At 39.3% G+C, this 27,489-nt stretch overlaps 1 protein-coding gene across 7 annotated transcripts in view; it reads left to right on the top strand.

Moving 5' to 3' along the window:
- The window catches only part of LOC132127794 (roundabout homolog 2-like), a 135,824-nt gene that overhangs the window by 58,080 nt on the left and 50,255 nt on the right, over positions 1-27,489 (top strand). For 5 of the 7 annotated variants that reach the window (XM_059539903.1, XM_059539901.1, XM_059539905.1 and 2 more), the window contains exon 2: positions 15,134-15,460. In XM_059539903.1, coding sequence (XP_059395886.1) covers positions 15,134-15,460 — 327 coding nt within the window. Of the gene's footprint in view, positions 1-179; positions 705-15,133; positions 15,461-27,489 lie in introns of those variants that run through there. The other 2 variants (XM_059539906.1, XM_059539907.1) reach the window with 1 other exon arrangement.

Below are 27,489 nucleotides of genomic sequence, written 5' to 3'. Positions count from 1 at the left end.
GTAATTTTTGAGTGAACTATCTCTCACAACTACTCCAAAAATTTAATTAATTCACTGTATGCAGCGATATATGCAGGCTGGGCGAAATGAAGCGCCTGGCCCTTTAAGAGCTCTGTTATCCCAGTGTGGGTAACTACTGAACGGAGACGGGGGGTGGGCTTGAGCCACGAGACAGTCGCCTGTAGAAGCGAGAGTAGTAAATCCGTTCATTCACAGCGTGCGCGGGGCAGCGGCGGAGATGGGAATCTGACTAAAGAGGCTGTTAAAGAACGGATACTTTTTCCATACACAAGGAAAGCGAGAAAAGAAACATGTTTTGCCCGTGAAATGAATCTTGGAGGAAGTAAGAGCGGCTGGGACGGACTGTGAGCATCACATCTGTCCGTTACACTGACTCTTTATCTGTACAGTTCAGCGCTCGAGCGCACAGGAAGCGCACGGGAATATGGAGTATTTGTGATGCTCAGCTATCCTACCCAGTTTTTGTGTGTTTTGGGTCTAGTTTGTAAAGTTCTTCAATGTGACTGCCTGTTTAAACGCGTATCCTCGCACTTCAACCGGATTGTAGCGCTTTTGTGGTGGTTTTAAGGACTGTTTGTACGGATAAAGGTGACTGAAGTGGACTTTATATCCGAGGGTGATGGAGTTTCGCAGGACTTTAGATGCGCTGCTCGTTGTGTTTGCCATCATCTGCGTGTCTCAAGGTAAGCTGGAGAAAATACAGGACAGGTGACCATATGAGGATTATGATCGCAAAATATTGTGGAATAGTTGTCGACATCTCTGGTGTTTTTAAACGTAAATATTGTCGTATTGATTAGTGGTATTTTGTGGGGTATTATTGATGTTGCTTCGTTTGCACGGTGATAATGCACATAATTTACATAGACACAGAACTCATACACAGCAGCACAATTTTTTTATGTATTTTTTACAGTGTATTTAATATTCAGAGAGTCAATATGTTTTGGTTGAGATGTTCTTGATCTTAAGTTATAGTAAAGTCAAACCCCTTCATTTTAATTTTAATTACACAGCATCTAATGTGTCCTTACATGGCATGTATACCTTTTATAATGCTTTGAATGTAAACAGATGATTTATAGATGTATCATTAATACACAGTGTTTATACATAAACATATTGCTGAAACAGCCCAGCTGACCCAGTTTACAGTAAATAAACTCAATTTAGGATAGATCAGACCTCGAATTTGACGATTCTCTTTTAGATAGAGTGCATAATATGGCAAAACTACACAGCAATATCTTCATTATTGAACTATTTTTAGCTATTGCACACATTTTTTCTTTTGTTTTATGATTTTTTAACCCTTACAGTCCCAAAGACCTCTCATTCAGACTCATGGATGAAGCACAGGCCATTGGTTAGAAATGTACAAATTAGCAAAGAGTAAAAAAAAAACATTTATATGTTATTTTGGACCCCGTTGTCTACATTCGGGACCCCTGGCTGCAAACCCTGGCTCTGTAGGGCCACAATCTTTCATATCTTGAATCGTGCTTAGATCAGTGGTATTGCTGGCAGTGTTGGCCGACAGAAGCTATGTTTTATGGGGCAGTAAACATTGCCTCTGAGATCTGTCCTCCAATATAACCGCTGACAAAATCTGCCACTGAATCAAGGGAAGCACAGCCGCCAGACAAGGGATGAAATGACATGCAAAGCTTTTATTTGATTAGATCTAGAATACAATCTAAATTGTGTTGTCAATACTGTGCTCATCTTTTGTTTCATGAGCAGATCTGGTCAAACCAAAACCGATTCTGGTTTTTAGAACAGGCTCAAAACCATCCAAAAAGTGAGTCTGGTTTAGTTCAGTGTAGTTGAATTTATCATTGTCCCACTCTCTTCCCACACCTCTGACTTAATCCAGCTCAGGTATGTGGCGAGGGCCACTGGCTATCTCCTCTCACCTTCTCACACCTGATAAGGGTTTTGAAAGAAAAGCCATTGAGTTACACTTCAACTTTTCATTTATAGCTGCCTGATCCTTTCTGAGAGTGATTGTTGTGTACTTGTTGTTTGTCTATGTTACATTTTTGTAGCTCGAGGAGGACTTGTGTTTGCTCGGCTCCTTTTGAAGTCATTTTAAACAGCCATAAACAGCTGTCTGCTCTTCTCGGATTGTCCCCAAACATGCATTTAACGACTGCCGGCCTTTGACTCACTCTGTAATGACACCCTTTGTTGAACCTTAGTTTAAAATGAGAAAACTACTTGTAAGCCAACATTTCTTTTCTATTTTCAATTAACATGCAAGGATCTATAGCCGTTATGTCCTATACTGTATAAGCGTTTGATTGGCAGCATTTCAGAAACTCTGTGGCGTTTTGCGTAAAGTGTGTCATTTAGGGTTTTCCCTCCTTGCACGACAGCTTATTTAGATGTCTTGTGTCTCCAGGATTGTCATCGCTCTTCAGATCAGAAGCGAAGCATGTTTGCGCGTGTGTATGAGAGGTGTGACTCAGAGAAGTCTGCGTCTCCCTCTCACTCGCACAGTTACTCTCTGTCTCCTCTCTGTAAACAGTGTGCTGTCGAGAGGCTGTCAATAAGGAGGGAGATAAATACCGCATCTCCTTCTGAGCACGCTCTGATGTCTCAGTCTGATTTCTGCCCCGGCACATTCACGCTCTTAAATGGGTCCTTGCCGCGAGACAAAACAGCTTGGCAATATCTTTCCAGCACTCTTTTGTTCTTGCTGAGATCATACTTAAGAACTAATAAAGCTGCACCACAAATGGTATTTTTAATGTGCTTTAAAAAGTGACACCTTTGATTAAAAGCACATATTTCACTATGCAAGAGCGTAACTCATCTCCCAAAATAGCAGGATTTAATCACCCCTTCCTTGTAACAGCTTTTTAATTGGTCAAGTAAGGAAGCTAGAAACACATACGGCTCTGGTTTTATGAGTCTAACGCTGACAGGAAGTTAGAATTGAACCCTAAAGATGTCTGCTCTGCTGGCGTTGCTGTGTGGGGGTGAATGGGGACACAACACAATGCCTTGGCATCAATCTGTCCAATCTTGTGTCTCTGGCCGCAGATGAAGACAGTTTAATGGCCTTGCACATTAGTTCCAGTGGCTGTGGTGACCCTCAAAGCCATGTTCCAAATGGGAAGCACTATACAAAGAATCAGAGAGGCCAAACTAAACTCTCTGAGTGTGTTTATGACTTGTAGATTCAATTATAATTTGTTAGCTACTCAGATTTCTTAAATATGCGTCTGTGATTGTTTCCTTGAAGTGGTAGCTCGCTTTACATTTGCAGAACTGTTGAACATATTGTGGAAACCTGAATTGAAAAAGTGACACACATACAAGGATTAATTAGTTTAAGTAGAGATATTGTCAGTACATCTGCAAATACATTAGTTTAGATCGCTGTCGATAGGAAAAGTACATAACCCACTTTTGACTCTCTTTGGCTGTTTTTTTAATTGACTATAGATTGTATCTTTCTTTAATGAATGAGTTTTTCTATCTAGCACTCCAACCCTGACTGAGTTCGATATTAAGCCTCCCTGTCAAGAAATATAACTGCCTCTGTATTTAATCAGAAAATTTCTCACCACTTCGATATTGACATGCCCTACAGCGGTGGTTCTGTGATTCTCTTTCCCATCCAATAACTCAATAGTAGCCAGTGTGGTTTATATCAACAATAATACAATAAGGGAAGTTCATGGTTGTTTTTTGCGATCTTTCCTTTATGGGGCTTTTCACACATCAGTCTGTAAGAAAATCAAAAAGACCAATACCTGCTTAATTTAGGAAGCGTGTATATATAGAGAGTGTTTGAGTTTAAGAAGCACATTTTAAGCACGTCTTAACACACCAAGCTGACTTCAAAGATCTATTGGCGATGAGAGCTGACGGTGTTGTTGCCTTGCGTTGGCAGTGTCGGACCAAAATCTGCACTGGAACACACCGCACAGACTACAGCTGACGGCAAACTTACCCGTGCGTTGTGTGCATGCCTTAAGGGAACGAGATGTTCATATCAGCAGCTATTAATAGTATATATTCGTTATTCAAAAGGAGAAACCGAAACAAAGATATACGAGATAAACACAGATATACGCAATGTAAACAAAGCAGTGCTTACTTTACCAATTTGAATATCAGTAACATTAAAAACTTTAATCATTTTAAGCGGCTCATGTTTTTATGATAACATTCGCATATTAGAATGATTGGGAAAGAACACGTAACATTTAAACAGACTTCTGTCTGTACCGCCTTCATTCACATGCTTGTTTTCATCTCTTTTTCTGTAATTCTCTGCACTGACTCGTTTGCTAAACTGAACATCTTTGCATGTTAAACTGCCGCCGATGTGAGCCCAATGAGAGCCGACGAGTGGAACAAACCAAACAAACTAGCCCGACCATCGCTTGCCGTCCTAATCCAACAGCAAGGAATCACAGTAATCTTCTTTTTTGTTCATCTGGCCCTCAAAGGTAGAAGATTTATTTTTCTTAATTTCACAAAAATATACTCTGTTTAAGAAATTGCAGTTAAACACATACCTTCAATGTCCAACATGAACTTGTTTCCACACCTTTCGATGGATTGTTAACAAAGTTGTGTTACTACCAAATTTAACTTTTAACTTGTATTTACTTGCCAAAGCCAGTTTTTACTCACATTGGTGCTTGCTTTTAACTTTAGACCCTGCACACTCATTCCTCCTCACGCTTTAAACATGTAAATATGCCTATTAAGATAAGCTTGTTGAAGTCTTTGGATAATTTCAAGTGGGTTCAGCAGTTTATCTGTGTGCCAGTGTGTGGAAAGAAGCTGAGGGGCATTGCAGGGGCCACCTGCATCCCAAGGCGACATACCACTTACATATCCAAATGAAGAATCCGCAGTATCTCCAGGCCAGGAGCACAGTTCCCATGGCATGAATGCTCAGCCGCTCTTTTAATTATTGGCTCACTTTTGGGCAAAAAATTCAGATATTCCTCTTGATCCATGCCTTCTGACAAACAACACAGTATGACTGCTCATTATCAGGACCTGCTGAGCCTATATTACCACACTCTCACACTGAGTAACAGCTCACTCCAACTCTTAAACAGCTGGCTTGTGCTTTGAGTGTTTACATGGTGCAACTGTGTTGTCCTTGGAGAAACAGAGACCTCTGGTCTGTGTTTTATTCACTCTGTTTACTAGTTGATGCAAACAGACCTGGCTAATAGTGTATACAAGTGTGTGTTTGGGCACACTGTAAACAAAAGGGCCCAGGGCCGTGTGTGCTCTCTCATCGGGAGCTCCAATTTAATGACTTAGTCTCTATCTGCATGGGCACTGCTATTAGATTACCTTCATTAACACACACTTCTTTCTCGTTCACTTTCCTCCTGGTGCCTGTGTTTACACACTTTCATGCTGTTCAAGATATATTTTTCTGTGCTTTTATTTGGCTTTGAGTCCCCGTTATCCTCATCTTTGTGTTGTTTCATTAAATAACAGTTGCTGGGTTCAGAGGGCTATTAGACATGGACGTTACATGCGCGGTTGTTGTTTAATGGCCGTGTAGATCAAAATCGCAGCTTAGCAGAGCTGAAATTGGTCCTTGAGTGCAATGCTAAGAATGTTGTGAATGTTTTTGTGTGGTGTCAGTATTCTTTGTCTTTGTCTCTGTCAGAGCAATTGAAGTGTTAACAGGCTGTTGTTCATGTCTTCATAGACGTGTTGCAAGACTTTGATATTATCAGCTCTATTCTGTGCCAAATAGTTTTTCTTACTGCAGGAAACTGCTGCTTTCCTTGTATATATATATATATTAGGGGTGTAACGGTACACATACTCGTACCGAACCATTTCGGTAAGGGTCTTTTGGTTTGGTATGCATGTGTACCAAACGAATACAGTATTTAATTTTTTTTCAAGAAATTCAAATAATAAATGGCATTTTGACGGTCTTTGATGTGGCATGACCAATCGCTGTATAAAAGCCTTGGAGAGCCGCTTCTGGGACAGTTCTGAAACATGCTAGTATAAACCCAACACAGGCATTGACTCCAGCTGCCGTGATCAGCTCCGGTTCCCGTGCCTGAGCCGTGATGCATCTCAGACTTGTGAAGAGGAGCGCAAGTGAACGCGATGATTCCTTCCTCTGTACAACAAATTTTAATGCAAATAACATTTCATGCCTCATGTAATTGCTCAATCAAATTAAAATTAAAAATTTAAATTTATGCATTTAGCAGACGCTTTTATCCAAAGCGACTTACAGTGCATTCAGGCTAAACATTTTTACCTATCATGTGTTCCCAGGGAATCGAACCCCCAACCTTCAGCTTGATAGCGCAATGCTCTACCAATTGAGCTACAGGAACACAATCAGTGTTTAAAAAGTTGACATTAAAACCGAGGTACATACTGAACCATCATATATGTGTACCATAACACCCCTAATATATATATACATATAATTTTACTGTTTTATTTTTAATTTTACTGAGTTAAAATTTTTACCTTTTTTATTCTACATTACAAATAGTTTTAGTTAAGGGGGGCGTACACGGTGCGATTTTTGCTGTCATACGAGTTGCATGCGATTTTTTTCAATTGTGTGGAAATCGTGTATGGTCGCAGCTCGTATCATGTGCAAGGAATTACGAGCCGAGCAGAGTGCCTTCCGAGCACTTCCCAACCTCCCGATCATTTTTAAACATGTCTAAAAAGTTTGTGAGCTATCGGTTTGAATTAGACCAGATCATGAACTAGGAAAACCACAGAAGAAGAAAGATGAAGACGGCAGCGCCACAGTGTACGCCCGCCTTTAATTTACAGCTTTTCATTTTTTTTTTTTATATATCTTGTTTGTTGTAATGACAAAATATTTTAGTGGAATTTAAAAGTTTTCTCGAAACTATTTGTGCAGAAGAGGGACTAAGAATGCAAATTAAATCTTAAATTTAGTATTTTCTGTCTCTAGCTCTCAGACTGGAGTCAGAAATTAACCAGTGCTATGGTCAAAACTGACTCCAATAAGTGGCAGAAATGCCCCAGTTACCCAAAATAGGGCAAATGTGCTCCCTGAGGGAATTCTCTTTTATCTCAATACAAACATTTGATATATTTTATGTATATATAATAAAAAAAATTACACTACCAAAGCATGAAAGTCTGAAACTGCCATTGCGCTCCCTAGCATTGTATTATAGCATTCAGTTACTGTCTATTCACTCATCTGGTATTTGTTGTAATATTATATTTAGTTTTAAATCTAAAAATGGTAAGTAGTCATTTATTTGGCTGCTAAAGCTGTGCATTCACTTTGTCAGCATATGAATACACAGCATTATTATGCAGTCCATTAATTAGTCTTTTATCTCATATGTCTTTCTCAAGAAGAAAATTCTTCCCTCTTTACATGTCAGTCTTGTATCCAGCCATGCCAGGACTGCTCATGTATATGAGTGACCCAGTGAGTCATTCTTATGCAAAACGCCCACTATCTCTACGAGCACCACTCTACTTAAATGTTAAACCTGTTAAAAAAGTGAGTAACTAATTGAAAGCGATTCAGCTGTATATTTCACCAGCGCAGTGCCATATGTTGCAGATCTTCAGAAACATTCACAGGTTAAGTCCAGCGCTAAGTGAAGCCTAGGGGTTTCCCTACCCCTCATTTTGGTCATTTCCTCCTGCAATCATCAGCCATCAAAGCAACAAGAACACATCCTGAATGTGATATGTTATCTTCTGGACCTCAGGGGGAGATATGCAGTGTTCCCGCTGTCCTGGGAGCATACAAATGTTGAATATAGCCCTAATCATTGTTCCTTTCGAGGCATGCCTTCCCTGAGCATGTATTTAACATGAAGACCATCCATACAGTGCCAACTACGCCCTAGTCCTTTTCATCTCTCTGTTTGACTTTCAAAGATCCAGTTCATGAATAGTCAGGTAGGCTCTTGATTGAAGGCCCCGGCCATTGAAGATTGAAAGAATTTTAAAGCGGCTGTATAATTTTTGATGAGAAGAAAGTGACTTCAAAGGCCGCTTACACTTTGTTTTACCTTTTCACTGGAATTTGACCTGAAGCTGAAAAATGGCAGTCTTAAGGGATCGGGAGACGTGGCGGTCTTCTAAGGGAACTTTGCTTGTGCTTAAAAGCGACTGGTGTGAATAGCAGAAAAAAGATCAGGTTTGGCAAAACATCTACAGTAGATCTTTTGTACAGTCAAATTCCTCAGCCTGGAACTTCACTTCCTGCTAAATTTGTGGTTCTGTGTGAGCCTCACCTAGCAATGTTGGGGTCAAGCGGAAAGTGCCTGTTGGGATTAATCCAGCGGAACGTGATGCACCACTAGGAGGACCAGGAAGCTGATGCTATCTCAACCAGTCACGGTATGCTGGTCGCCCCAACCCCGGCCACCTCCATGAACGGGACACTGAAGAGGTCCAGACAACACCATGCAGCTGGGATGGAGCTCTGCTGTCGCCACTATGCATAATTTATCTTTTATTCCCTACTGCTTCTTCTATGGGACAAGTCGACGCACCCTTGAGATATGCGATATGCCGTTGACTTTTATTCCAGATGTGCTTTTCTTTGGTGAGGAGAGTTCAAATTACAGGAGGCCAGGGAAAACAGACTGTGGTATTATTGTACCGCCTTCGGAGAGGGTTTGCAGAATCTGAATGACCCGGGTGAATGTGTCTCATAGTACTCATACATATGGCAACACAAAAAGACAGCTATTTCCCTAGAAAAGCAAAGGATTCCTCACAGCCTCTACTAAAAATGCCCTCACACTTGGAATGAACTAGTTTGGCAAGTCCAGGGTGACCAGGAGGTTATTTATTTTTACGCCTCAATGGCTTGATCACCTGAGGCAACTCAGAGCTCACTGTTGTTTGAGATCACAGGGTTTAGGGTCAGCACTTAAAGAGATTCTCACTAACAGGCTGAACCACTGAAAGAATCGTATTTACTCCCCTCCTCTTTTTCGCCAAGTCTTCTCTCAGGAATCCACAGTGGGATCAATATCTTCAGCTAGATGTTGCCACTGCCCAGCAGAAGGTTCATTTGAAGTACTGTTTATTTTGTGAAGTGAGTGGTCAGATGAGCCTTTGAATGGAGATAAAATCTGATGTGTCAGGAAGTCCCATTTGCACCACTAAAGATTAAGGATTAGGTTGGGTTATATATTGCAAAGTATTTTGTGCAGTAAATGGGAATGTCTATCTATCTACTAACCAGTACCCTTTGCAATCATGTTAAATCCCTTGTATACAAGTATACTATTTTAACATGGAGAGTATTTCATCACTTTAAAAAACATCAAAGCTCATGTAATGGACACAGCCAATGAACCCACCATGATACGTAGACTTTGTTTTGCTAAGGCTCCGTGACTCGATGCTGTCTCTTCCTGTTGGAATGAGAAATCCTCTTCATTCCCTGCAGTAAACACAACATATTTTGCTGTTTCTTAAGCAGGAAGCACATAAACAGCTCTTGCCACAACCCCTAAAGGTGTCAGGTTCCTCTGTAGAAGCTGTCATGGAATTTCTGTACTTGCCACCGCACTTAATCCATCCCGGTTCCCACCTTGCAGGGTTGATCCAGGCAGAAACACGCTCTTCCCAGAGGAAAACAGCAGCCCTCCTGTGTAATTTCCTATTTGCATGTGACCAGCCTCATTTTGTCCTCTCACCATCAGGAGCCGCAGGAGTAAAGAGTGTAGCTTTATGACCCCGGGTTTGTGTTCTTTCTCAAGAGCCCCTTTGTTGTTTGTAAATGCAAAAAAAACTGATCGGTTAAGAAAGAGTGTCGGAAGGAACGCCCCCCACTTCTTAATTCAACTTAGGGTAATGAATGCACATTTGCAAATCAATTCCCAGATTCCAGTGAAAAAAGGAGGGGTGAGGTTGTAAAATAATCAACCATTTAAGTGGGGCAGAAAGCCACTCAAGAATTGCAGATGTGGATTGGGAGAAAGAGAGTTGGCCATTTTTGTCAATGGTGTTAAAATTTGTGCTTTGAGCATCAAAGCTTTGTGCTTTTATGTTATACTGAAGTTTGACTGTCTGCAAAAAATTTACATGTCAAAGTTCTTCTGGATCTTGTCTTATTCATCTAAGTGAAAAAAATGCTTTTGTTCAACATTTTATACTAATTTTGTCCCGCGCTGATAATTCCTCCTGCATGCAAATTTTCTCTTCATTAGAACTATTTAAAGTGATAGAGACAACTATTAGATCGACACCTGACCTTTCCTTGTATGGTTGTCAGGGAGATCCTTTGGCATTTACACCTTCTCTAGGAAAACTCTGAATATTTGCATATGTCTCTGCACTTGCTGTTTGTTGAAAATTTCCCAGAGCATGTCTTGTTACTGCAACATGGCTTGCATCATCTGTCTTTGTTTGGGCCGTGTTTAGCAATCTTATTTCCTCCTCCAACACTGGAGATAAATATTGTTAGTGCTAAAAGCCCCTTGGGATTGATCAAAAGGATAGCCAGATGCATGTATTTCCTCCCAGAGCCGGCTCATCCCCCCCCCCCCCCTTCCTTCACATAACAAGGTCAAACCCCTATTACAGTACAGGGGCTTGATACTTTTAAGAGCAGATGAGTTGTAGTTGCAGCACCTCCCTTTATGCCCAAATCAATCTAACTGCTGGAACCATTACTACATGTCTCAGAGTGAGATTGCCACTTGTATATGTTCTTCCAGATAGGACATGCTCTAATTTCAGCAACATTTATTGCATGTAATCCTTGACAGCTGAACTGAAGTTGTGCTACTGATGTAGCATAGAATTAGCCTAGAATTTGTGCTCTAAGTATTTTTCTGTTTCTTTTTATTCATGAATTTGCCATCCATCTATTTATCCATCCATCCATCCATCCATCAATCCATTCATCCATCCTGTTCCTTTATTTTTTATTGTATTTTATTCAAATTTGATTATCGGTTTTGATTCTATTTCAATAAAATTTTTATTCAAATTCTCAAACTAGCCTAAATTACAACTACAATTAGCTGTGGTTCCTAGGGAATTCTATTTGGTTTCTATGTGGTTACTTACTAGCCAAGGTTAAAAGTTAAAGGTCTCCATGAGATTCCCAACATATGACTCTATTATGGTCTACTTGCATTTCAAAGTCTGATCACTTTGAAATGCAATCCTTAACAAGCCACATGGTTTGAAGTATCATTCATGTCATTCATTCAGAGCAACTTGCCTTGGCGAGCACCATTATTAATTAATGCAGGCAAGATTGTCTCAGTTTTATTTCACTCGGCGACCAGAAATCAAAGCACTTCCCACAATTCACAGTGGAGCCAAGCAGCCTTTTGTGACGAGGTTATTAAAATTATATCACCTTTGTTCTGCCTTATTCACTTAATTATTTGAGCACTTCTTTCCTACCTTGACAGTACCAGAGACATTTTAATGCTCGTTTCCAAGCGTTGTTATATAAAAGATGCTCTTGGAGATGTGTTATCTGCCTCGGAAGGCCCTTAAAGTACACTCTTTCCCAGAGGGTTGATTTTCTCTGACAGGGTGTGAGACCACAGAGTTCCTTAAGACTTGTCAAAATCCCCCAAATGCCCATTATGGGACTTACTGTTTTTTTTTAGGTAGCAGTTCTAGCACCTCATATTGGGCGACTCGTTCGTCTAGAAGACTCAGAAAGCTCAGGGTGAACAATTAATACGTTTTTCCAGATGTTGTTTTCGACTTCTGTATGCACGGTTGGTCGCTCTCTTAGACTGTCCCAAGTCCCCTGGTCTTCTCGAGGTCACATTTAGGTGAGATAGCTTCTACTTTTGTGTGCGTTTAGCTCCGTCTTTACTAGGGATGGGTACAGAGAACCGGTATTTTTTTGAACTGGTACGTAATTGGTAACTGGTGTGTTATTGATACTTGTGTTGTTCTGTCTCCATATACTTGAATGTTAATGTCAAATTCTAAGCTGCTGCTTATCATTTCCCTTCACTGAAATATGTGGCTGACGTTTGCTCGATGTGCATGTGATATCCATGGCGCATGTGGTGTGTTAGCGTGCAATAAGTCATCACGGCAAGAGTGAAACATTCTAAAGTGTGAGCTCACGTTACAAAACTAACAGCTCCAACTGAAACTTGTGAGACACATTTACATCAAATGTTGATTCGGTAGCGTTATACTCACGAGACTTATTTGCAATCACAAAAGTATGTTATTTCTGTGTGCTTTAAAGTCTTGCGGGTTAACCGTTTTATTTGCGTGTTGTTCTAAGATGTGCTTATTCAGAGCGCATACACCCAAAGCGACCGCACACTGAAAGGCTGGTCAAGCAGCACCTTATTACTTAGTTATCTTAGTTATTGTCTGATTGTGCTAATACTGTCAAAAACACACTAAATGTACATATAAACACAGTTAATGTCTAAAGTGAAAGTAAACAGTTGAGAGAAAAACAGATGCATGCAGCTCTTAAACGGACTGTACTAAACATTCTGCCGCTTGTCATTAAAGGGACAGTTCACCCAAAAATTTTAATTCTGTCATTATTTACTCAGTCATGTTGTATCAAACATGTATTTATTCCTGAGCTGAACAGAAAAGAAGATATTTTGAAGAATGTGGGCTAGAAAACAGTTGTTGGTCCCCACTGACTTTAATAGTAGGAAAAATACCCAGCAACTGTTTAGTTTCCCACATTCTTCAAAATAATTGTTTATGTTCAACAGAAGAAAGAAACTCATTCGGGTTTAAAACAACTTGAGAGTGAGTAAATGATGACACAATTTAGATTTTGGGGTGAACTATTTCTTTAATGTTAATAAAATAAGACTGAGAAAAATAACTCGCTGCTCTTGAATGAAGAACTTTAATACAGTTGCTAAAGTTCGGCAGTAATAAAATAACTTTTTCTAATTTTCAACACCTTTTCACTTCATATTTTTTGCACCAAATAGTATCAATAACAGTATTGATAAGTATTGGTATCTATAAGCAGTATCGGTATCGATATCGATAATATTTAAACAATACCCATCCCTAGTCTTTACTTTCTATCTCTTTCCCTGCCCTACATCTCCTCTGCGGCAGGTCGGGAGTGTTTGGTCTGTTTTATTTATAAGCTTGTTCTTGGATTCTTACCCCACTGTTTCTCCTCCACCCCCTGCCAACCACAGTCTGTTCTGCAGTCCATAAGTGTCCGCTAAAAGCTATTAGCCAAACCCTGGCGGTCTCCGCTTCCTTAACCCAGCAGGGCCACGGGGCTTTTTGGTTTGAAAGACTGGAAGGGCAACAGTTCTGATGATTCGGAGGTGAACACAAAGCTTGCGGTTTTGGCCTTTGCCGTCTCTTGTGGATGCATCCCAATTTACTACTACTGTAAGGTCATTGTGTCATGTTATTCATGGCTGGGGTAAAGTGGTTGGGAAATGGGTTTGTTTTAAGTTGCATTAGTCTTTGGCCCAGGGGTGTTTATCCACTTGACTGAATATGAAGTAATAAAGCAAAGTAAAGCTTTGCAGATCTGAATGGTAAGAAATAATCCTTAAAAGCACAATTTTTAATGCCATGTTCCTGGTGTAAACAGAGGACTGTTATACTAGAGTTTATCTCTATGTACGTAAAATGCATTACTGTGTTTTTCTAATAATCCTGTGTAACTTTTTGTGTATTTTGATGGACGTTTCCCCAGGGGGATTTCTGTAGCTTCTTGTTTGAGCTATCACACGTGATTCATTTCCAACTGAAAGATATTTTAAGCATTCCTCACTCTTACCGCTGGAAATCACAGTCTCTCTCCTGTCACAAATTTTAAACCCCAGTATAATTGTTGCCACCGGGATCAGTAATTATTTCCAAAATCACCATGCACAATGACTCACTTTCATCCCCAGATATCTCCCGATGGCTGAAATTCCCTGGTCTTGAGAATCAGTTTGTTGTTGTTATTCATCTGTAATTGTCCCGCCACCACACTGTCATTCAAATTGGGAGAAAGAAAAGCAATTTCAAAGCTTTCTGAAAGCCTACCTTAATTACCATGCCTCCGGTTTCTCCTTCCTCCCCCCCTCAACAACTGTGTGAAACAAAAAACCCTTGGCAGTCAGCATGAATTCATATGCGCCTTAAAACAGAAGAAAAATTATATATACATATCCCAGCATTCCAGCTACTGCGGGATTGAAATTGAATTTCTGTTTTCTTTGATAGCTGTTGAATTTAGAGCATGTCATTTTCATACTGCCAGTTTATGACATGCATATAAGCAATACATATGTATAACTTCTTAATTTTACCTAGTCGAGTGTTGGCGGAAATTGTGTATTACCTTCTTTTTTACCAGTGACATGAATAATCAACTTGTAAAGATGGCATTGGTAAAGCAGGTGCTTCATTCAAGACTGTGCATCTTATTGGCTGACCTCCAACTGGATTTAGGCTGAGAGCTGTTTTTTGGTGTAGTATTTTTGCTCTTTGCTTGGAATAATTTAATGTTTATGGCAGATTATTAGTCATCAACTAGCTGTATTTATACAGTGTGAAGATTCTGACGACCATGGCATGTCCAGACTCAAAGCAACAATTTTGCATGGAACATCACAGCACAAAACTGGTTTAATGTCTAGTTGACAATTATATGGAACTTGATGATAGGAAGTATATAAAGAATCATACAAATAAAATAAAAGAATGCTGAATGAAATTGCTGTTAATAAAATTGAATTGAATTGTATATTGAATTTGCAAAAACTGTCAAATTAGAAAGCAGTGAATCATGAATCAAAAAGATTCACAACTGTACTTGTATTGCTTGTTGCACTGACTTGCATCTGGGGTTACAATTTATTTTAAGGTGACCTTGTTACAGTGTAAATATATATTTAAGTTCTGAGTAATATTAATTAACTTCATGTACTTAGTATATGGTTGTGGTCTGGCTTAGGGTTACTTGCATTTAATAATGCGTAATTGACTGTTATTGTAATAGTAAGTACATGTAACAAGGACACCTTAAAATAAAGTGTTACCGCATTTAAGACACTGTTATTTAAGTTTTTTTTTTTTATACCAAATTCTCTCAATTGCATGTTATGCAAATAGTGACCATCGATTCTCTCTCTTACAGGATCTCGGCCGAGGTTGGAAGATGCCGCGCCACGGATTGTCGAACACCCCTCAGACCTCATTGTTTCCAAGGGCGAGCCCGCCACATTGAACTGTAAGGCCGAAGGTCGGCCGACCCCTATGGTGGAGTGGTACAAAGATGGCGAGAGAGTCGAAACGGACCGTGAGGATCCACGCTCCCATCGCATGCTCCTCCCCAGCGGTTCCCTCTTCTTCCTCCGAATCGTTCACGGAAGACGCAGCAAGCCTGACGAAGGAGTATACGTGTGCGTAGCGAGAAATTACTTGGGCGAAGCCGTCAGCCGTAATGCCTCTTTGGAGGTCGCAAGTAAGTCGGTTCATTTGTACTCTGATCCTTGCCTCGTGCTCTCTTCCTCAATCTCTCCAACAGAAAATTTCCGCAGTGCTCATCTTTTTTCCGCCGCCTCTATAAAGCTTTACCATTTTGTCCTGCTCTCCTCATCTTTTTCCCTTCTCCTCCATCTCCACTTGATCTTGTTTAGTCTTCCACTCGCTGCAGCGGCCCATAACCATCGTCCCTGGTGGAGTGAAGCACTGAGGTCATTGTTAGTTTTAGAGGAGGTAATCTGATTTGTGATATTAATGTAGATGGATGATAGCTGGTATTTAAGATAAATTCAACCCCAGAAATAGCCAAGAGAGGAGCGGAATGCTGGCGGCTTCCAGGTGACAGATGTTAGCTTAAAAAAAATCCACCAGCATCTCAGTGTTTCTCATGGAATGGCTCCAGGTTTTAACAGCAGGGCTTCCCATATCCAATACACACTAATTAAATGCTGATGGCACTATTTGATTTCGGTCATTAGATTATCGCCAATTTCATTATGCTACCGCAACATTATGTTTTTGGCATGTGACCTTAGAGCTTTCTGATACAGAATCATTTATAGGTGGCCTGCAGACCTTAAATGGTGTCGTCAGAGGACAGATCCTTCACCTGCTCGAGCATTTCACCATCTGCTCCGAGATATCAGCGAGACGCAATAGTCCCCATGTTTTGGCACCGCTTCAGAAAAAATAGCACCATTCTTGCTCAATTCAAAGCCAGAAAGCAGATTCGGTCTCCAGCAACTCATAAATCCTGTCTATTAAATGCATTCTTATTGCAAAACGCTTCAAACCCCAAAGCATTTACAATTCACTCACACTCTGCTATCTAATTAGGATCTGAACCTCCCTGTTGAGCTGCAATATCTTTATTTAAAAGGGAAAGAAAAGAAACTGTTACTTTTGATGTCTTCAGGATTAATTGAAGTTGGTGGAGCTCTCCAAAGCTGGAAATAACGGTTATTTGCTGCATGATGATATTTATTCTCATTCTCGAGCAGCGTTTTCAGCTTGGATTTCTTTTCAGTTAGATTTTTATTCCTTCTTTCTTATCAGCATTTAAAGTCATATTTCCATATCACATATTTTTGAGTTTTCAGATTGGATTTGAACAATAACTCCATTCAGTTATAGGACTGATTGTTAGATGCTGTTACCAAAACCATTAACCTACATTTCAGATTCATTTATTAGTGATATCCCACGCCTAAAAGACTGTGCTGTTTCAAAACTCCAAGTTCATTGTAAGTTCGTGATCCACGAGGGTTAAAGACCATATGGTCTGTTGAATAAAACATTTTTTATTGTTGCTAAGAAAATTAGTTTTCCAAAGTTGCATTAAAGATGGTGGTTTTCATCCAGAATACGATAGAGACTCAATTTAATGCTTGGAAATTTGTATGTCTTGGTAACTCCTTTTACAGCGGTATCTAAAAAATATGTTTTTACCTCAGTGAACCGTAAACAAGCTAAACGCATAATCAAGCATCTGAAATTCCCGAGCTTGCCCTCTACAAATGAAAGGTTTTTGGATGAGTTCTTCTCACATTGAGCAGAAACGTTTGCAGTCTATGTTCCTCCAACGAGACTGTCATTATCATTAACTGTAGACTGAATGTGCGCAGTGGAAAGAATTCTGGTACACAAATAGTTCTAGAACCCCACAGGAGTTGATTCTAGGTCTAGATTCCTAAACCGCACATCCTTGCCAACTGTCTGTCCTGTCCTTTATCTGTGTCCCCATCATCCAGGTGGTCTACAGTATATCGTTAGTTATGATATGTTTGGTTCTGCTATGAGACGACAGTGGGACATTTCCTCTTAGGGAATGCTGGCCAAAAACAAGAAAGAAATCATATACATAAAATATACATTGATAGTATAGCTTAGTCAGTTGTCAGTCTAAAATTTGAGATATATTCATTATATATTTTCTTAATGGAAATTTCCCTAATTAGTTCATTGATTGTCATAACCGGTACATAAACATATGATAGCCCACATTTACACCCCAACTCGTTGTTTCAGTCCTGACTTCTTTGGAACAAAAATAATATAGTTTAACACATTTTTCACCTGTTTTTGTCCATTTGGGTTCAAAACTAGTGTTTTTCAGAATGGCTTCTTTGGTGTTCCACAGTAGAAAAAAAGCCATACCGGTTGGAATAACATGAGGATTGAGTAAATGTTGACAAAATGAAAATTTTTGGTTGATCTATTCCTTTGATATCCTTTTGATGCATAAAAAGTTCAGAATAGCTTTATTTTGAAGGAATAAGCTGTGTGGGCATTGTGGTGATCATCTTTCTCCATCGTGGCATGGATCCATCAGCCAGGTGGTTGGCGGGAGATGGGAATGAGGGGTCTTTTGCCAGCAATAGAGCTTGTGTGGTTCACAGGTTTTGGGGGTTTGGCAGAGTGAGGTATATATATTGCAAGAAAGGAAGGTAAAAAAATAAATAGAAAGGAGAAGGAGGGAACCCATATGCCAGGCGTGTTGATCTGCCACCAGCAGGCAGCATGTCGTACATTAGGAGGGCACAGATCTTCGGTCAAACGTGAGATGTTCTGGTGAGAATAAACAGGCTGTTGGCCCGGTACGCGTGGGAGGGACTGAATTCCCAGAGAGTGTTTTAACAGCCTGTTTATATATGCTGCTTTTGAAGGCAGTATTTATGGTTGAGGTGATGAGTTATGTAGGCACGGTTGCATTACTCAGATGATGAAGCCGGAGCTGGGATGATTTACAGTGACAGAACTCTCACACGTTAAATGATAGATGAAAGGGAATGGATCTGTGATAGTTCATCTGTGGTTTGTGGTTTATTACTTTTTAAATGATGCTCAGCATTTGGTGTCGCTCCTCTTTATACTTTTGCATGGCTTATGGGTAAACATCCGCCATTTGGAGCTTCTAATGAAAGTTGTTTTGGGGTGGTCAGGACTGGTTTCCAGGAGAACAGGTGAAGACGGAACAGCAGCTGTTCTGTGGAATGTTGGGAATGAACAGGTGAAAGGAAAATATGATACTCTTGTTCTCTGTTTTGATTAGCTGTGAGAAGCGGGAAACTTTCACACTTTTCACTTATGGGGAGGGTTCCAAAACCTGTTGTACTGCAAAAACACAGGTCAGCAGCCAATTTGGTCTGAATTGTAACTAAGATTGTCGTGATGTCATCAACCTAGTCGAAATTTCATGATTCTCGACAGCACAGCAAAAACTATTCTATTTAATGCCTTCCTTGTTTCCCCCAAGTTTATATTTAGCTAACTTTATTTATTTATATATAGTTAGTTAATAATATACTGAATATTTATTAAAAGTATGGTTTTGCTATTTTAGATTTAAATGGGTCATATGATGCTTTTTTTTTCATTATTTTTGTGTATTTGGTGTAACAGAATATGTTGACATTTTTCAAATACTGTAGATTATTGTAGGTCCTCTATGCCCCGCCTCTCTCAAATGCATTGTTTTCTACCAAGTCCCTCTTTCCAACAAGCGCAGTCTCTATTGATTGGCCAACTGACCCAGTGCATTGTGATTGGCCGAACACCGCAAGAATTTGTCGGTAATGCCCCTTTCCATAATCGTGATCTTCATCTTTCAAAATAAACGTAAAGGCAGTTAATAATGTCCTTAGTTTTACCGTCAGTTCAAGCCCAAAAGGGGAACAGAGTAGCATGACAGACACAGTGATGAAGCTGAAGTTCAAAACTTCACTTTTGAACATTAAATAGCAAATACTTAAACTATTAACAAAACATACAAAGTCAGAATTACCTCCTTTCCTAGGTTCACGAAACAGTTGTCCATAAAATGCGTTGCTGTTCTGTTGTAAGTAATTTTAAAGGTTCCTAAATGCATCTACTTTCAGAAGGCCAAATAAAGGGCTTTTGCTTTCGCCTAGATACACACAGCATCTCCCTGACATGACTGCTTCAATACTAACTGCGGTTACTGAAACCACGTCTTCTTTCATTGCGTGAACATTTGAGCGGCATTACGCAAATCCACATAGTTATATAGACGTGGGGGCATGTTTGAATGATCTGGTTTAGGGGGGCATGGCAGAGTCTTAATTTTGATACTGAATATCTCTTTGGAATTGAGACTTTAGTCTTTGCAACTTTAAAGACCTTTTTCATGCACCGAGAGCTTGATAACACTTGTAACACTGTAAAGAGTAAAAAGATAAAATTTGGTCATCATATGCCCCCTTTAAATTAGTGATGTCAAAATTAGTGTGTTAACGCACGCTATAATTTTTTTTCAGTTTTGTGTGTTATTATTTAATGCCATTAACGCAGGGGCGAAGCCTAGGGTTGACCACCTCACTCATAACGGCTACATCTGTCTCTTTTTTTATTGGAAAGAAGAGCATTTATTCAGTCACAGAATGTCTTTATGAACACATCAAACCCAATATGTTTCAACGGGTGCAAAATGTTCAAAACATTTAACACACCTGATTCAGCTTGTCAGTTCATTAGTAGAGACTTTAAGACTTGAAATGGGTCAGAAAAGGTAAAGAGAGTTGAGAGAAAATACAATGTGTGTCAGATCTGCGTCACATTCAGCAGAGGCAGCTCTTAAAGAAATAGCAGCCAGAACAACCTAATAACCAGCTGCTGTGATGTCTGTTCATCAAGAATTAAAGAAAAAAGAGAGAAAATCAATCAACTATTAATCAACTAAAACAATTTTTAGTTTTAAGGATTCATCTGAAGTTAGTTTAGAATTTAGTGTCTAGCAGACTAGCAGATCGTTAACGGCTAGTCTTTGGTAATATAGTAAATACTTTACTTTACATACTTCTATATGTTGTTTGTAAATTAATTTGAAAATTGAATGTGAAATTATTTCAATATAAAAGTATATTTAAAAACTTTAATTTTAGATGGGCATAATCACGATTAATTTCAGAATTTTTTTTTTAGTTAATTAGTTAATTATTTTAATAGATTGATGACACTAATTTATATAGAAATGCTTATATAAATATATTATCTGATAATTTATTTTTTTAATTTAACAATATTTTGATATATTGTATCAAATAATAATAATTATAGATGAATAACCATTCAATTATAATTAATTAAATTATTAATTGATTGAATATATTGTAAAAGTAATATGACAATATTAAAAATACCAGTAAGGTCAGTCGGGCCATTCTGCTGGTGATGGAAGGGTTTGCTTATGGGTCACTCTGCATCTCTAGGGTTTAAGCTGGAGACATCCTTACAGATAAGCCTATTTACGTGAAGCTCCTCAGTCCAGCACAAAACTAAAGTAATAGTTTCTTATGTTCAGCAGGGCATGCTGTCCCCCTCTGGGCTGCCTGCCCTCTGTGCTATTATCTTTATTCCCTTGGCTCTAGACCCGTGTAGGTGCTGAAGGGTGGCCTGGAGCAGTTAAGATTTCGAAACTCCTCAGTATAAACCAATAAAGAAACCAGCAGAAAAGAGCATCTTAAAAAAATAAAAAAACCTTATAAAGGTTTTTAATTAGATTTGAGCAGTCTTTTACTGCAGCTCTAATGCATCTACACACCCCACATAAATCAGATTTCTGTGATCCAACTTCCCGTTTCATCTTGACTCAGAAGACAATTTCAGTCCCGCAAAGCTGCTAAAACGTCATTCAGACTTTGATGAGATGCATCCACAAAGTAGATTTATTATTTCAGAGCCTTCGTTGTGAATATGTGAGCTATTAATCTTCCTGAATTTGCCAAAGAGGTGCCAAGCTGCAAATGCATTTTTCCAACAAATACATATTAACCAGCAAAGCCGACCCGGTCTGTCCAGATGCCCATGTGGCTGCGTGTGTGTCCCTGCAGATATAATGAGATCACTTAGCCTGTCGAACTCCAGGGGTCAGGGAGACTTCTGACAGGGTGGGGTCATTCGGACACGGGGCGAGACAGGCCTTCTGTCCCCTGGCTATTTAACTCTCTCACTACCTAATGAATGTTTTAAAGTCAGCCTGGAGGAACACCGATCAGACATATGAACACAAGGCCATCTCGGAGGGAGAGAAAGAGAGATATGCAGTAAAGATAGTCATAATAAACTGCGTGCGGACATAAAGAAAAAATGAGAGGAAAATATTAAAGGAAATGAGAGAAAGAGAGAGACTGTTTAGCTGAATGATCAACAGGTGGTGTAAGGATGAGTTTAGACTAAACCCCCACTCAACTTGATAAGCAGGGGTGCAGCTGTGTGCTTTTGTATAGTCAGGGTTATGACCAGAGCAAACAGGACACAGGGGACAATGCAGCCCACCTCTGACACCCTAGGAAGCCTCCATCCACTTTCAATCATTAGCACCAACTCTGAAACATCAACAACTCTCATTTGTCTCTCTGTAGTTACACCTCAGTTTACTTGGTTTGAAATTGAATGTAGAATTAGTAGTTAGATTTATTAGTAGTATGTTTAATCATCATCATCTAAATAAATCTAATCTAAATATACTGTAATAATAAAAAACAGCAATAATAATAATAATAATTAAGCCTGTTATTACATCTAAATACAATTCAATAATAATAATAGATAATAAGTAATCACAATAAGTAATTCTTCTGCCAAGTAATATAGTTTATAATGATAATAATAGTTGCATATACATTCTGAACTTTCCGGTTTATAACATTTAATTTGCCCTTTTTGCGTACTCGTGTCCCTCATGAAACAGTCGTTTCACTCTGTGGTTGTGGTTAAATGAATGTGTAATCTTTGTTGTTGACTTTGGGAGAGCCTGACCACCATAGGGACTGTTTAATTGCATCTATTCATTTTCCTAACAGAGATCATAAAATTGTAATTGTCCATTTTACTGGCATACTACATTGCAAGGTGACTTTAAGGGCTTCCTGTAGGACGGCATATATATATTTTTAAATAACTATTATCCATATCTGAACTTTAGCCTTATTTTTAAAACACCTCAGATCTTTAGAGTGGGGAAACAACATTTAAGCTTAAAATGAAGTTAGTAAGCCTGTTTAAGTGCTGTGATTGATGGGAACCGGTCGTCGGAATGCTAAATTATTTTCCTTCCGCTGCATATGTGGCTGTGCAATCCATATACCCCGAGAGTTTGTGCAGGCACCAGCCCTGGGATGATTGATTGCCTCTCTCTCGTTGGCATTGCCAGCTGGCATCAGAGAGATGGGAGAGAGTAGTGGGCCAGGATATTGGACTGTATTTAGTAGGTAGGAGAGCATAGAAACACACACTGCCAGCAAAAGCAATACTTGCTTAAGCTGTTACATTTCCGTTGGCCTTTACTTCCTTTTACTGGTTTTGGTCCCTTAGAGTAAGACAAATCCAGGCCAGGTCTTTTTCTGTAAATTTTAAAATTACGGTCTTTTGAACAAAAACTGATTCCGGAACAAATGATGACAGTTCAGTTTCTTCAAGCAGTGTCAACAAATCTAATAAAAAAAAAGCCTGCACACGTTTGTGACATCTGTTTCAAAAGCTTATAATGCTCTCCCTAGCTCCTTTTAGCAGACAGGCTCACCTTAAAGGATCAGAGGGTTTCGGCTGAACAAGAATCCTTCCCCAAACCCCTGCAAGGAAAGGCTTCAATGTCAAGCCTTATCCTGAGACCTGTCCCGCTGATATGCACTGACGCATCATGCAGAGCGCGCTCAGAATTTGACTGCTCCGTTGAGTTTGAGCACTGTCTCCTCTTATGATTTCAGTACCCCGTGTGGAGTGGTAAAAGAGCGCTGTACTTGCCTCATACAGCTCCTGTACTCCATTCGATTTCTGCAGTCTGTTGAGAATCCATTAAAGAAGTAACATCTTTGCTGGGGGCACATTGATTATTTCAGACATTGTTCTCATGATTGTTGAATTGCATTTACAAGCTCTTCACTTGTTTTTGTACAACAACTTGAAAGCTTTTGACAGTATATCTGATGCCGGTTTCATTCCGTTCAACTCCTTCAAAAGCAGCGTCAAGTCCAAATTTGTGTTTCTCTGTGTATTACATTGGTTAATCTTTTGTTGTATGCACATTCCTGTAGGAAGTACCTCTCCTAAAATCAATAAATTTATTTTGCATCAGCTTTCCTACCTCAAGCCATCCTCAGGCAAGAACTGGCTGTGTTTAACAAATAAAATTATATTTTTTTCCAGAGCTCCCAGCAACAGCACAACAGCTGCAGTCTTGCAAAAGAAAAAAAAAGAAAAGAAAATGTATACATGGACATACAAAATAATACAAAATTATTTTAATATATGGCATATCAGCAACAACAAACAAAAAAGCAAAATAAGTCCCAGATCACCTGCTGGTTCATTTTGGACAGTTGGACATTTCAGTTTCCCCAGATGGTTGTGGATCACTATTGGGGGACAGTTCATTAGCGAAAAGGGGGGCGATGATGGACAAAGACATAGAGTTGGGTCCTGTCCTCTCATTAAGCTTGAGAAGTGCAGACCACCACTAGATTAAAGTAATCCTCTTTCTTTCCAAAGACCATGTCTCTATTAGCCTCCACCGTGGTCAGCCACACGCTCCAGATTTGACCACATCACTAATGGATTTATTGTTGTTGGTATTTGCATACAAAAAGACCAGCTATGGGGGGATGCCTGGGGCATTCTTCCTGGATGTGCCATCAATACAGAGATCCTCTCATCCCTCACCCCCCTATCTCCTCTACTTTTGTTCTCCAGTCAGGCATTTTGTGGGCCAGCGTTGTGTCCAGCAGCGCAGAGGCTGGTAACGGTTTACACGTGCAATACACCCAAGCACTGAATAATGATGAGTTTACAGTAGGGTGAATGTGTTGGACAGTCAGCCACCCACAGAGAAGCAGTTTTCCCTACAAAACACTTGATTGAAGTGGTTTTATAGCTTCAGTTGTTGCGAAACACTTCATAATACTATGAAATTGGGACGTGCTAACAAATGTTTTGTTGAAGAGCTGAAAAGGATGAGATGAAGTGTTGTTGAAGTCTAGATTCCATCACAAAAACATAATGATGTAAGCAACTGAAACTTACCCATAATGCATTGCAAATGTGATTGGCAGGCAAATTGATTTCTGTCAATTATATATATATATATATATATATATATATATATATATATATATATACATACATACATACATACTATATACATATACATATAAACATAGTTTGAAATGACATGAGGGTGAAATGGCAATTTTTTTTTTTTTAGGCAAAGTACCCCTTTAAAGATCTCATCTATTATCAGACGAGAGTCTGCGATTAACTTATAGATAGAGCTGAATCTTTTGAACTTAATATAGAGAGCTCTGAAGGGTTTAGACATGAACACATCTCTAAACATTATTCAGAAGAAAGATTATGTGATACACGTGACACATTGGAATATGCTCACAAAACCATTTACTGAATCTTTATGCAGTCTGAGTGCACATTTGAAATGACTAGATTGTTTCCCTCCCTGATGACCGTCTCTCCATTAGTCTCCTCTGTATAAAACACCATCTCTCTGTCATTTAAATGAGGCTGGCGTACTCTGATGTAGCTAGCATGGGCTGCTTAAGGCAGCTGCTGGTGGGACAGTGATTAACAGTGAATGGGGTGGAGGTTAGAGTCGATTCCTCTGGCTCTGTGCCTCTGGATCCCACCGTCGGTCAAACGCCTCCTCTTCCTCCTTTTTTTTCCTGGATAATGACACCCACCTCCAGCACTGCACATGTGGCCTTGCCCATAAAGAATACTCATTTATAACTTCAATTTGTTCCCCTGACATGTTGAGGGCTAAAAGGTTTCGGGGAAGACCAGACGGGCCTGTTTATGGGCAGTTAAGAGCCTTGAAATGATGTACCTTTGCAGCACGTCTCATACATCTCTCCGTAGCTCATTCTTCCCGTCCCTCATATAGAATGCATATCATTTCATCAGGCTGGATAGGTTTGCTGGGGAGCACTTTTGGGTCGTAAAAAATATGAAATATCACTGTTATTTCTTGACATGGTGTCTGCCGCCGTAGGGTTAACGAGCATTGTAAAGATGACTTGTGTCCCAGAACATGCAATCAAAAGATTGCTACATTACAAACATTTATTTGATTTAGAATGTTTTTCTCTTTCTTACGTATTTACTTGTTTTTGTATCTTTTTATAGCAGATATTACAAAATGCTATTTACTTATTTATTTAGTTGCAGATATTTTAAATGGTATTTTAGTTATTTCCATTTTTTGTGTGGTTTGTAGCAAATATAGCAATTGCTATTTATTATTGCTATATACAGTATATATATATATATATATATATGTATATATATATATATATATATATATATATATATATTAGTGGTGGGCATAGATACATTTTTTAAATCTAGATTAATCTCACTGTGTTCTTGAAATTAATCTAGATTAATCTAGATTAAAATGGCTCATTTGAATTCTGATGAAGGCATTCAGAATATGTGTGTTACCCAAATAAAATTGACAAACAGTAAGTCTTTGAGAAGGGGTTTATCAAGCTAGGTGGTGCATTAGAAAGGGGCTCATCTCCTGTTTCCAAAATGCATCACAAAGTGCTTGAAAAAGCTGTAAACTAATTCCACATTGCATGAGGTGCAAACAACCTTGCGCCTGTTTCACACATAATCCGTCTGCAGTGCGTATGCGTTGCATATTTTTTTTACGCACCCATGTTAATGGATTCCAGTTGCGTTCCAGGAGCATTGCGTCTGCAGCAGTGCAGCGATCGTTTACGTACCGAGTAGCGGACTGCAAACGCGCCCTGTGTGAAAGCACATTGAGTCCGTGCTGCACCACATACGCACATGGACTGCATACACACTGCAGACGGAGTATGTGTGAAACAGGCGTGAGCAGGGCCGTAGCTGGGGTCAGCGGGGCCCCAGTGAAGGTGGTACCAGTGGGCCCTGTTTGAAATTGTTTAATTTGTATGTTCGTTTATGTTTATTTATTTGTGCTATTTACACAATGTTTAAGTTTTTTTTCAAGTTTTTAGGTGTCAAGGTACAGAAACCAAATAATTATATATAAAATAGCACTGGATAGTCTTCAATGTAAAAATTAAATATACAATCAAACCTACATTTATTCAGACACCTTCAACATTTCTCACATTATTACAGTTTTGCTATATATATAAAAAATTATATCTGGTGTCTGAATAATTTTTGGTTTGACTGTTAAAACTACAAAGTAATTCAGTCAAGAGCAGTGAGTGATTTTCATTTTCATTTTCTTGGATTAACATTACAGCAGCCAGTAGCTAACTTAGGCGCGGTCACTTTAAGAGACGATGAACGCATCCAATATAATACACATCCTATTTTTTTCCTCAATTGTTTACTTTCACTTAAGAAATAACTGACAGTTTTTTCGAGCATAATTTCCAAGGTGGATATTTTGACATATTTTGTATGTATTTGTCGGCACGAGCAAAAATAAGCAAATTCGATGTTTAAGTGTTTTGAGACGCCTTTCTCTGCGTGAGCCCTGAACACCAGAACACCGCGAGTACTGAATTGGGCTCTTTTATATCTTTTTGTTTGTTCAAACTGCGATTTGTATTTGTTCGTTCAGGTGCAGGATGGACTTCGAGGAGAACTTCGCAGAAGAGAGCTTGGTTCAGTGTCGCTCGTGTGCACCGAACACAGCGCGCGAGTAACAAGCTACTCTGTTCAGCTTTTCCGCGTCTTGTTTTTGGGATGCTTTAATGTTTAAATCGATAAGCGGTAAGGCTTAAAAACACGTGAAAAAGATAAGCTTTCGTGACGATGCGCAGCAGTGGCCCGTCCACTGTCCTGAGCATCTTTTTAGGCTGGCCTCAGCCAGTTGGTTATATAAAATATCAAGGTGAAAGTCATCATAGCTTGTTTAATATGGACCCAGCTCCCAACCCAACTTTGAGAATAGATTAACGGCAATATTTTTTTTATCGCCCGATAAGAGTCTTACGTTAACGCAGCACGTTAACGCTGATAACGACCCACCAC

This window comes from Carassius carassius, chromosome 45 (assembly GCF_963082965.1).
Source record: "Carassius carassius chromosome 45, fCarCar2.1, whole genome shotgun sequence".
Taxonomy (NCBI): domain Eukaryota; kingdom Metazoa; phylum Chordata; class Actinopteri; order Cypriniformes; family Cyprinidae; genus Carassius; species Carassius carassius.
This window is presented reverse-complemented; position numbering and strand designations above follow the sequence as displayed.